This window comes from Conger conger, chromosome 11, assembly GCF_963514075.1.
Source record: "Conger conger chromosome 11, fConCon1.1, whole genome shotgun sequence".
Classification (NCBI taxonomy): Eukaryota; Metazoa; Chordata; class Actinopteri; order Anguilliformes; family Congridae; genus Conger; species Conger conger.
Genome location: NC_083770.1, coordinates 9,785,603 through 9,797,984, shown reverse-complemented (window position 1 = coordinate 9,797,984; position 12,382 = coordinate 9,785,603). Strand labels below are relative to the sequence as shown.

Sequence of the window (12,382 nt, the reverse complement as noted above, 5' to 3'; positions counted from 1 at the left end):
CATGATAGATTTGAAATGAATATGATTGGAAAGTGTAGACTGTGTAGACATTAATTTGAGGGTATTTATATCCATATTGGGTGATCCATGTAGGAACTTTAGTCATTTTTATACACAATACATACACAGGACCAAAAGTAATTGGACAATTGGCTGCATAGCTGTTTCCTGCCCAGCTCTATGTTGTTGCATCAGTAGTTCATCCACAAGAAATCTAACAAAAAGTCTAGAGTTGATTATATGTTTGGCATTTTGAGTCTTTTGCTGTAGTTTCTCAATATGAGGACCAAAGAAGTGTCAATGCCAGTAAAGTAGGCCATGGTGAGGCTGACAAATCAGAGGAAATCAATCAGAGACATAATCAGAACATTATGTGTGTCAAAACTGGTTAGTGTATTGTTAGGAAGCTATACTTTCCAGGAGACTGCACCAACATAACCTCTTAGGGTTCACCTCAAGATGCAAGCAACTGGTAAGCCTCAAGAGCAGAATGTCCAGGTTTGCTAAAACAAAGTAAGTAAAACTATAGAGTTCTGGAACAAAGTATTATGGACAGAAGAGATTGGTATTAACCTGTACAAAAGTGATGGAAAAGAAGGTAACTGCTCATGATCCAAAGCATACCACCTCGTCTATGATACATGGTGGAGGTGTTATGATTTAGGCATGTATGATGGACACTGGAACTGGCTCATTTGTCTTCACTGATGATGTGACAGCTGTGATGAACAGAAACAGAAACACTATGATGAATTTCTGAAATTCTGAATTCATGAGGTATTTCTACTCAAATGAAAACAAATCCCTCAAAACCCAATTTGAGGGCACTTCACCTTGCTGTATAACTATGACGCACACTATTTGTGCAAATTTGTCCTAATGTTTTTTGTCCCCCTAAAATGGGGGACTATGTATAAAAGTTATGTAATTCCTTACATCCACAATACATATTACATTCCTGTTGAATGACAGTTTAATATCCATATTAATATTAATAATCTAAAGTTGATTCTAGATGCTCTACTAGAAATAGTTCTATTTTGCCATGTAGCTAAATTATCGTCTAGTTATTTTACTCCGTGCGGCGGCAAGCAAGGAGGTTCTGGGTTTGAATCCTGGTCGGCCGGGGCCTCTCAGTGTGGAGTTTCCCCGTGTGCATGTGGGTTTCCTCTGGGTAATCCGGTTTCCTCCCTCAGACCAAAGACATGCAGGTTAGGCTGATTAGAGAGTCTAAATTGCCCATGTGTGCCCTGTGATGGACTGGCAACCTGTCCAGGCTGCATTCCTGCCTTTCGCCAATGTATGCTGGGATGGTCTCCACCCCCCCCTGCGACCCTGTTCAGGATAAGCAGGTTAAGATGATGGATGGATGGATTTTACTACGTGTGTCAGTTAGCTTTTTCTCAACGATACTTGTGAGAGAGACCACCATGAATTTGTCCTGTGCGATATACGGCAGAACCTGCATTAATAAATGTAGCCATTGGAGGGCGCCAAAGACCTGCTACTGGGATTGTGACGGAAGATCGCACACTCTTTTTCCCTCTAAGATCGTTGAACTCAGTGTAAAATATTCGCCAGCAGCAGTCACAAACTCAATGCCATGGTGGACCGGTTTTTATTCCATTTTGAATGTTCCATCCTTTTAAAATAAAATTTGCCCCTTAATCTAATATTTTTGTTGTTGATCAGAGTTGATCTTTCACTATGTAATTTAAGAAAAACATAAATAATTAAAAAACAAACAAATCTATTTAACTAAAAAAATATCTAATACTTAAATTTACTCCAAAATACAAGTAATGTAAGTATGATAATATAAGTATGATAAGTATATATATATATATATATATATATATATATATATATATATATATACTTTTATACAAAATATACAGAAGTCTTAGGCACCCTAGACTTTATTATATATATGTTTATTTTCTTGTGTGTGTTAGTATAAAAGAACACATTTGAGATTTCCAAATATTCATTTTCCAAAAGATTTAATTTTGGAATTAAATGCCTCAGCATGCTAAATACCTTGCCATTAATAGCCAAGAATTGTACTATTGTCACTCCCACAACAGTCATTCCCAACACTGATTTGGCTGCAATGGTAATGTGAGGGTGTGGTGGTAATTATCTCACCAGTTATTGGAAAGTGGTGGGTTGTTGAATATGACGATGGCCCTGGTATTATATATAATATTGATGCAGAGCATGGTGCTGTCATCAAGAAAATGAGCTTCATTGATCCCAACAGATTCTTTTGGCCAATGAGAGATGACTTCACATGGTATCAATCAGAGAACGTACTTATACTTGTGTCTGAGACAAAATTGAATGTCAGATACAGCATTGGCATGTTTACCATTGAAACAGAGATGCATAACGCATGTGCCTCATACCCAGAGTGAAATATGATGGTTGGTCAGTCATGTTTTGGGGCTGTTTTAATTCCAGAGGTTCAGGGGCACTGGTTAAAATCAATGGTATAATGGATTCCATATAATGGATATAAAGTATCAGGCAATTTTGCCTGACAATCTGGTTGCCTCTACCACAAGGCTGAGACTTGGCTGTAGGTAGACTTTCAAGCAAGACAATGGCCCAAATACCTCCAAATCCACATAGAAATCCACACAGAACAAAATCTATGTTCTGCAGTGGCCATCTCAGGCCATGGACCTCAATCCAATCGAAAACCTGTGGGCTGAACTAAAGAGGGCAGTTAATAAGCTCAAGCCCATGAATGTGCAGGATCTTGCAAGGATCCAAATGGTACGTCCAAGTACTTACAGTTTTTAGGCTGTAAGCTGCTATAATATGACCACCAGGGGGCAGGCAATTGGTGTAATACGCTAGACATTCATGGAATTAACAATGAACTCTCAAAGAAAAATAAAATAAAATAATTTATTTCTAAAACAATTAATCATTTGAATTAATTTATGCAAGGTGATATTTGGGTATGCATTCATTACCTGTATGTAAATATACATTTAAGCACTTGGCAACGCTTTCACTTGAGTTCAAGGTGTCTTCTGTTGTGAGAAAGATATTGTAATTATATACACACCAGACATTTTCGTGTTGTGCATTCCTTGAGGGATTATTGTTTGGATATCACGTGATGGGGTGATTCTGAACACCAATGAATGACCTTGAAGGTGTAGCTTTTGCAGTGACATTTACAGAATTTATTCCCAGTAAACTAACAGGGGATCCATTGTAAGATGCTGTTGCGTGAGTTCACTTTTCACAGTCGATGGCCTGATCCAATAATCTGGCACAGAGCCAAACTTGGCTCGGAACTTTTAGCTTCCAGATCCCGAGTTAAAGTGAGGTAATACCCCCCATGCACACAGCCGACATAGTTTCCCATGGCGTCAGTCTTTGATGTTTCCCCCCAGCTATACACTGCGAAGGTCATGACATTCTACAGCAGCTAAAACAAAGATAACACGAATACAATAAATGAACAATTCAAAAACTGATTAGGACTTGTATATGAATGTGTGGAAATTAACGGACACGCAGATTAGTAAATGACAGCAACCAAATTATACTGCATGTTCTCAGCAGTTATTGCACTCATGTAAGAATAGTATTAGTCAAACAAAAAGGGATCTCACGGCTTTGTGTACTTATCATATTGAACGAATTGTCATTTTCCAAATAGAGAATGAAGCAAAACAGGAAATCGTAGTTAACAGAACACGATGAGAAACATTTTTCTGATAAGTTATATTTGGAGTGCATCCACGAAACTGTAAATATATGTTGTATATACGGCGCAAGATAATTTTTGGTCTGTCTACATCACTGAACCGATGTTAATTTATCAGTAGCTACATTTGAGCTTATCTTTCATTATGAAAACAGTACGTATTCTTCATCCCATTGATTAGTTGAATCGTTTGTTTATACGTCACCTGTGTCCTTACTACAGCTCCGTGTTAAATTGCACTAGTCCATATAGCGCAATGGAACACGGAGACAGCAAAGTGTTTGTTTTCAACAAACCCCTAAAGGGTTAAGAGGGAACATGAGTACTAAGCTACAAATTTCATTCAAATGTTCTTATGCCACGCCTTTAAACGTAAATTCGGGGGCTTGGCCAATTGGAAACGTTGAATTCCGTCGTTAAGATCTGCCGATGATCAGATGACCAAAAGAAAACTATTTAAAACTCTAATGAGCAGCGCGCCCCAGGCCACGCACTACTTTCGTGCAACGCATAAAGGAGAAGACCGGCTCCACTCAAACGACGCACGAACGCCCTCCCTGCATTTTCTGGATTGTTTTAAATATTGCAGTGCACTTTAATTACGAGACTGGGGGTTCGCATCTGTGCTGTAAGGAAAGAAATGAAATACAATACATTGTGGATTCCTGTCATTTTGTCCTTTGTCATTTTAACTTCTAGAGTTGGAGGAAGCGGAATCCTTGAAGGTAAGATTTTGCCATGTACGCTCACCATGAACGCGTATGATTAAGACGTATTACCGGTTCTTAGAGAGCGCTTGTCATACACCGTGATGTGACCCAGTGATCGCGCAATATACTACACAACTAAGACGATCCACTTATGCACAGTCTAATGATTGCTTATGCGATTTCTACTGCCTCAATTGACCTTGAATGAATGAAATGTATTGCAGTGGAATGAAAATAAGTTGTCAGTAGTTTATTGTACGAATTTCATTCGTGGTCCACATTAATTTATGAGAGTTTGGAGAACGGGCAATTGAGATTGAATTTAAATGCTGGAAGTTCCCACCTAGCATGTCTGCTATTTCAGGAACCGTGATCGCTTCTCCTTCCTAATCTAGTTACCATGTGCACTCATTATTTTCTTTAGTTTTGAGTTTCGGCAAATTATACTTTTAGATTTTTACACAAGGCTTATGCGAAAAAAACATTTTTGAGATGGCAAATATCTTCACGAAGGAGACTGGACTACGCATTGGCGTTTTAAAAGCATGCTTGAAACTTCCCCCCTGAGTGCACAAGTAACTTAAACCGGCACAGTTCCTTTTGAAAAGCCACGTTGCAGATGTGGAAATGTTCGTTTAAGTAGGCTACCATCTACGGGCCGTGACCTTGTAAGCGGAATAAAGTTATAAAATGATCTCATTTGGAAGTGATCAAGGCTAAACTTTCTTAAAATATTGGAGATGGGCTTCCGGGGAGGTCTGTACTACGCCTAAAACAGGATAACTGTTCTCTGTTTGACTTTTACGTATCGATTCTGCTCACCGTATTCCCTTATTCAAATGACAAAACCGTAGCCTACGCGGTTGTTGTACTCTATAATTTGCTGGTCCGGTTTTCTATATGCATAGCGTTGATGCAGTCTGGGAACACGTCACCGTAAGCTTGATCATATTTTTCTGTGCATGTGCCTTGCTGGTTAGTTCTATGGTTCAGGGTAGCGCATCACTTGGCAGGCGGTCCGCTCGAGTGTGCCACCCTGCTGCAATTATATCGGAGGCTGATCGCGGGAGCGCGTCTCCCTAGGTGAACTCGCGGGAACGGCACAGGTCGGCGCGAGCTTGACCTTTCCTATCACCTCTGCTGGACGTGGAACCAGTCGGGCACCTTTCCTTATAGTATGCCTGGGTGCTGTGGCTTTGCTCAGTAAATTATACTTATGAAAACGGACATAGAAACTCTCAATTTCTTAGTTGGTGAACAATCCACTGAGTTCATTTTTATCCAGACATGTTATTGATGTTGATTTGTAATTGTAAATCTAAATGTGTCCCATCACTGTTACAGATGACTTCACTGAAAAACCTCCTACGACGGAGCCCAGTGAGGCGGACGGCTCACTCTCCCTGGTTAAGTTCAACATGCGGAAGTCTCTGGACCTGGACGAGGACGGCTGCTACCTGCAGCCGGGTCGACGGGAGTGTCTGCAGGAGTGTGGCTTTAACGCCACAGCGAAGACTATCCTGGTCATCCACGGCTGGACGGTGAGAGGTTGAACTCTGAAAGAAAGGTCGCTCGGTCTCCTTAGCAATTTTGGACCTTAGGGTGGAGTGAAATGTAAGATTCATCAATATTTGATAAGGATGTTTCATTTTTGTGTGGATGAACTAAGCCCTCTCTGCGTATGTACAAAAGGTGTGGTTATGATCGTGTGTGTGGTGCCTTCTGTGTTGTGGAGGGGGGTGTTAATGTAGGCACGGATTAAGCCTAGTCCTGGACTAAGATGAGTTTTGTACAGAGAATCTCTGCTCAAAATTAAATTTGGTCTAGGACTAGGTTTAGCTTTGTGTCTGTGAAGCTGGCCCATAATGTAGTATTTTCCCATACTTACAAAATTCCCATAAGATCCAATTTGATGCCTAATGCGGTTTAAGCCGATATAGCTGGCTCGTCTGTGGCCGGCGGGTTGAGGAATTTGTCACGTTATTGCCAGTATGCCGCTGCCTCTGGTGCTGAAAGGCCCATTGACCGTCTCCGCTCCACTCCCAGATGAGCGGCATGTTCGAGAGGTGGATGCACCAGCTGGTTTCGGCTGTGCAGCAGAGGGAGACCGAGGCCAACGTGGTGGTGGTGGACTGGATCCTCCTGGCGCACCAGCTCTACCCCGACGCCGTGAACAACACCCAGATGGTGGGGCGCGACATCGCGCTCCTCCTGGACTGGCTCCAGGTGTGTCACCGCGTCCATCCGCAAGTCTCATTCACACCCAGGAGCTTTTGTCTCTTCACACTAGTCATGGTGTTTTTGGAACTTTACGCTCCTTTTCGACATTGCGTTTTAACTTTTTTAAGGAGTAGTATGTCCAGCTCGGGACTGTAATCTTGTAAGGGATCAGGTTAGACATTCTCTGCTCTATTGGAACAGGTTGGCCCCATTTCCTGTCGGTCCTGCATGTAATATCAGGCCTCCTGGCGGCCAGGTGTTGGTGGAATGTGTGACCTCAGCATGGGTCTATCCTGGCGTTGTCGGCAGAAGCCGCTGTACGTCAGTGTGAGTGTGGGTACTCAGCTGGCTGTGTTTGTACAGGACGAGGTCCAGCTGCCTCTGGAGAGGGTTCACATGATCGGGTACAGTCTGGGCGCACACGTGGCTGGATACGCAGGGACCTTTGTGCGGGGGACTGTTGGCAGGATCACTGGTAAGAAATGTTGCAATTTCTGGCCGCGCATTGCATACTCCACCCCCCCCCCCCCATGCCACTGTTCCTCCACCCCCTTGGCCAACACTGTTACCCTCTCCCTGACTGCTGCTCCTGACCCCCTTTCCCCAAACCACTGCTCACTCCGCTATGAGGGTTTCCAGTTTCCAGTTTTCTTAGTTTCGCTAGTGTTGGGGTAGAGGAGAGGACTATGTGGCTTTGAGGAGAAAGGGAGGGCGTTTCAAAGGGCTTAAGGATTCCTCCCGCGCTTTTCAGGACTGGACCCCGCCGGGCCCATGTTTGAGGGTGTGGAGTCGGACCGGCGGCTGTCCCCGGACGACGCGGACTTCGTCGACGTGCTCCACACATACACGCGGGAGACCCTGGGCTTCAGCATCGGCATCAAGCAGCCAATCGGGGACATCGATATCTACCCCAACGGCGGCGACGTGCAGCCCGGCTGTAGGCTGGGAGACGTGCTGTCCACCGCGGCTGCAGGGAGTGAGTTTTTTTATCTAATTACTTTTTTTTTTTTTATCCCGCCTTTACTTCTGCTGACCTCCTCCTCACCCTCTACACTCCCTTAACTCGCTCCTAACCGCTCCATTACCTGCACTTGATCTAGACCACAGGTGTCTGCTTGTTTTTTTGGTTGTTCTCAGAAGCTGATTCATTGAGGTCATTGATTGGCTAAATAATCCACACCTGGTTCTCAAGGCAGCTGATTGAAACCACAAAAACCTGCAGAAACTGCGGCCCCCTGGGAATTCAGTTTGACACCCCTGATATAGATGTTTGGAATGAAGTCTAACCTCTCTCTCCCTCTCCCTCTCAAGACTTAGTAGATGTAATGAAGTGTGAGCACGAGAGGGCGGTGCACCTGTTCGTCGACTCTCTGCTCGACAAGGACCACCTGAGCTTCGCCTACCAGTGCACGGGGCCCGACCGCTTCAAGAAGGGCATCTGCCTCAGCTGCCGGAAGAACCGCTGCAACAACATGGGCTACAACGCCAAGAAGATGCGCAAGAGGAGGAACAGCAGGATGTACCTGAAGACTCGGGCCGACACACCTTTCGCAGGTAAGCGCCTGCCTGGCCCTCCCTGCTGTTTCGGACCTGGAGCAGGTTTTTAAAATTTATTTATTTAATTTATTTTTTTATGCCCCTTCCCTTTCTCTCTATTTTGGAAGGCCCCATCATCACGCTGTGACCTCTATTTTCAATTTGAGTGAACGTATACCTGTCATTGGCTGCCACATCCTGTTGCACTGCTGTTTTCTGCTTGTGGGTACAAAACAGGTGCCAAACCATGGGGCCCCATCTATGCGCTGTAACAGAGTTTTTGACACATGAACAACCATCAGCCCCCATGACGCACATTTGATATGGAGTATGGTAGTCCGGGCACTGTTGGTTCACAGCCTTGCTGTTGGTCTTTGCAGGCTACCACTACCAGATGAAGATGCACGTGTTCGACAGGAAACACGCTAAAGATGCGGACCCCTCTTTTACTGTGCAACTGTACGGGGCCCACAATGACACCGGAGACATCAGCGTGGAAGTGTAAGTATGAAGCAATTCTGTGGGGCCCATGTCCTGCAATGAGGATGCTTGTGCAGGGTTTCTCCTGTGTAGAGAATGCTGCGATGGTGCCTTCGTTTTCCATGGCACCTTGAGAAATGTGATAATAAATTTAGGGGCATTTTGTGCATTTTGACATGATGCCCGGAGCGTAGTAGCGTAATCTGCCTGAGGAACAAGGTGCTGAGGATGGAAAAGTACTGTTTTGAAGCTCCGTAACGCTCACTGAACTGCCTTCACTTGGCCGGTTCTGCGGTGAAGCGAGTGACAATAAGCCACAATGTGGTTTCCGTCTGTAGGCTGTGGTTTGTACTCGCAATGTTTATCAGATTTTTCTTTTTCCTGGAAGCCTGTTGAGCTGTTTATTTATTTTTTTAATGATTAAAAAAAAAAAAAAATATATATATATATATATATATATATATATATATATATATATATATATATATATATATATATATATATATATATATATATATATAGAATTTTGACCACCGCTGATGCTTCGTTATATTTATGAAATTAGCATATCCAGTTGAAGTCTGATGCAACCTCGCTCTTTGTAAAACTATCGATTTGTCGCTTGTTAAGTTAAACAAAGGTGCTACAGCCAATGGAAATTTTGGGTGAAAACATAATTTTTTAAACTTCATGAATATTCAGGGTTTACATTTTATTTTTATAATTCATTCTGAATTCTTCACACATTGTTTGAAGGGAACATATCATTTTTCGATGGAGATGCAGTAGAATGAAATGGAGACCTGCTCATTGGTAAATGATGTACATTGAACATGATTGATAAACTAAGTACAGTAATTCCCATATGTGGGGTATCATTGCACAGACCGTTAAATGGGGCTCATTTCAATATAAGGCAAACAAATTCCTATGCAAATATTTTTGCTATGCAAAGGTTTCTAACTTTTGAATAGATTTCTCAGAATGTCTGCTATATAGATAGCATTTTTGTTTTGCATTTGTATTTGCCCTAGGAAATGTGCTTGAGTTGAATCCCTTCAACCATTAAGTGCATGCTCGGGGTCTCAAATATTGCCAGCGACACAAACTCCATAAAAGTAGGGTGAAATGGGTCACTCAGGATGTTGACTGAATTTGACAATCAGATGATGGATTCACCCCACATTGTGACTGGGGTTAACATGTGTACAATTCTGGTTGAGATGCTAGCATTGCCTGATGTTATATGATGAAAAATGTGATCTAATGTGAATGCTTTCTGAATACCGAGACTGGCTTATAAACACTGCTTCTCCTTCTTGGGCTTTTAAGCCTTATGCTCCCCACATTTGCGTGGAATTAAAATGAAGTTAAACTTCATTCTTAACTGTATTAATGGGGAAAGCACATTTATCCCAAGGGTGACACAGGCAGGCCTCTCCAAATTAAAGCATCCCTCCTTGTCCTGTGTTTGACCCCCCCAGGCTTGACCGAGTTGGACTGAACTTTACGAACACCTTCCTGGTCTTCACGGAGAATGAGATCGGAGACCTGCTCAAGATCAAGCTGTCCTGGGAGGGGGCGTCCCAGTCCTGGGGCTCGATGTGGAAGTCTCTGAAGAGCGCGTGGTCCTGGTCCAGCGCCACCGGCAAGCAGGAGCTGCAGGTCCGCCGAATCCGGGTCAAGTGTGGAGAGACCCAGAAGAAGTGAGTGTTCGCCCATTCGGAGGAACCTCAGGGGTGCGGTCAGAATGGCGTGTAGCATGTAGCGTAGGCTAACGGACGGGAGGGCATGTTGTGGGTGTTGGGTGTTGGGGAGATGGTGATGCACACCATCCAGTGCATTTTCCCTCACTGGTCTCAATGTGCAACATCAATTAACATGTCTGGCCCTTTCAAACAGATCTGTGTCAACCACTCACCCACTGTGTGATTATTGTCAGCAAATCACCCATGGTGTTGACTCTGTCAGTAATTGTTCCATGATTTTGGCTCAGTGTCAGTAATTTGGTTGTAGTGTTTGCTCTATCAGTAGTTTTGCCCATGGTCTTGCATCTGCTGGTAATATTTTGTATCGTTAAGTAATTTGCCCATGGGGTTCGCTGTCAGTAATTTGTCCATGGCATTGGGTCTAAAACACATTTGAGGAGGAGGGAGTGGTGGATATTTTTCTGTCCGCAGGGCTGTATGTATTTTCTGCATGATCCTTCCTACTGTATAAATACCAGTAATTTGTGTTCCTTTGGACAGGACGGAACGTAATGAGTAAACTTGAGTGTTTATCCAGATTTTGAATTCTCTTCAAACCCAGGTTCACGTTCTGTGCTGAAGACCTTGCTGCCATTGACATCGCCCAGGGGGGTCATCTGACGTTCGTGAAATGCCGAGACGGCTGGGAAGTGAAGCCCAGAAAAAGGTGCGAGCTCCAGACTCCCGATCGCCTTTCAGTCCCAACCTCTACTCTTTATACAGTCTATGGTCCCAACACACGGGAGAGCCAACATTAAGCGAAAAAAAAGGAAGAAGATTTGGTTTCTTATTTAAATACAGAACCTAAAAACTAGGGTGGTGTACAATGTTTGAAAGGAAATTGTGAAATTGTATCCAAAGACATGCCGGTCAAGGACTACAGATTAAATTAGCCCGAGCACATTCACATTGGTGTGGAAACTGAAAATGTTGACTTAATGTGCACTGTCCCTGATAAATAAAAGAAATAATAGATTATAAATTTAAAAAAATGGTATACCCTGTGTAATCTTGGTTCTCTCTCTCTTTTGCAGATTGCACTATTGAGTCTAGATCATGTACTTGTCCAGCAGCCAGGAGCCACTGTTACTGAAAGGGACCTGTGCCAGCACCAGGAGAGAAGCACTTTGAGTGCACAGTCTGGGGGGGGGGGGGGTGTGTTGTCTGATTGGCTGCTTCATGACACGGACCTCACGGTCCAATAGCATGGGACACGTTTGCCCTGGGGCAGGCCACGGGCAGATGGTCACATAATTGATGAAGGAAGCACTGCTCGACCAAGTTCTATTTCCTGCCTGGAGGCACCTTACGGAAACATCTCAACTGTTACACTCCGTCTTGGCCGCGCAAGATCTGATTGGAGACAACACTGACGAGGCCCCAATGGCCAGACGCGCACACGCACACCCATGTGGAAATGCACACGTGCTTGTCGCAGATGCTGCATACGTGTGCGGGATATGACTGACCTGTTGACATTTCGGGGGGGAGTATTGTGAACGTCGCTCAATGTGAAAAACACTGTACAAATTAAGTGTATTGTAAATCTACAGGATTCATGTGTTGATCTATTTTTCAGTGTACTATAATTTATTGTGTGCCATGACGAGTGGTTGTATGTTTGTTTATAATGTAAATACCTCTTTTTGAAAATTAAATTGTTCACCTGTTTGTAAGTGCTTCTCTCCAGCCTTTTGCTTTGGGACTGAAGATTGGGGTAATACCTACAGGGGAGGCAGGTGGGGCTTAAGGCATGAGCTCTGGGAGGGGGGATCTCTCGAATATTAACCATTTTCTTTGCCAATAAAATGTCAAAACCAATATCTAGAATGCAGAATGCTAGAGTTTGCATGTTCTCCCCGTGTCTGCGTGGGTTTCCTCCGGGTACTCCGGTTTCCTCCCACAGTCCAAAGACATGCACGTTAGGCTGATTGGAGAGTCTAAATTGCCCGTAGGTA

At 43.6% G+C, this 12,382-nt stretch overlaps 1 protein-coding gene across 1 annotated transcript; it reads left to right on the top strand.

Annotated features, from left to right (window-relative positions):
- Positions 1-4,196: 4,196 nt before the first annotated feature.
- lipg (lipase, endothelial) lies at positions 4,197-12,100 on the top strand. The gene is made up of 10 exons (XM_061260014.1): positions 4,197-4,455; positions 5,785-5,981; positions 6,487-6,666; positions 7,024-7,135; positions 7,412-7,636; positions 7,972-8,214; positions 8,577-8,697; positions 10,161-10,382; positions 10,987-11,091; positions 11,459-12,100. Exons 1-10 carry the CDS (start codon positions 4,371-4,373, stop codon positions 11,469-11,471), a joined length of 1,503 nt encoding a protein of 500 aa, XP_061115998.1. The 5' UTR covers positions 4,197-4,370; the 3' UTR covers positions 11,472-12,100.
- Positions 12,101-12,382: the final 282 nt, after the last annotated feature.

Bases quoted from the DNA above. Each gene is read 5' to 3' on its own strand.
- lipg (XM_061260014.1), top strand. From the start codon at position 4,371: ATGAAATACAATACATTGTGGATTCCTGTCATTTTGTCCTTTGTCATT. The intron at 4,456-5,784 runs GTAAGATTTTGC...TCACTGTTACAG, and splicing joins AGGAAGCGGAATCCTTGAAG to ATGACTTCACTGAAAAACCT. The intron at 5,982-6,486 runs GTGAGAGGTTGA...CTCCACTCCCAG, and splicing joins TGGTCATCCACGGCTGGACG to ATGAGCGGCATGTTCGAGAG.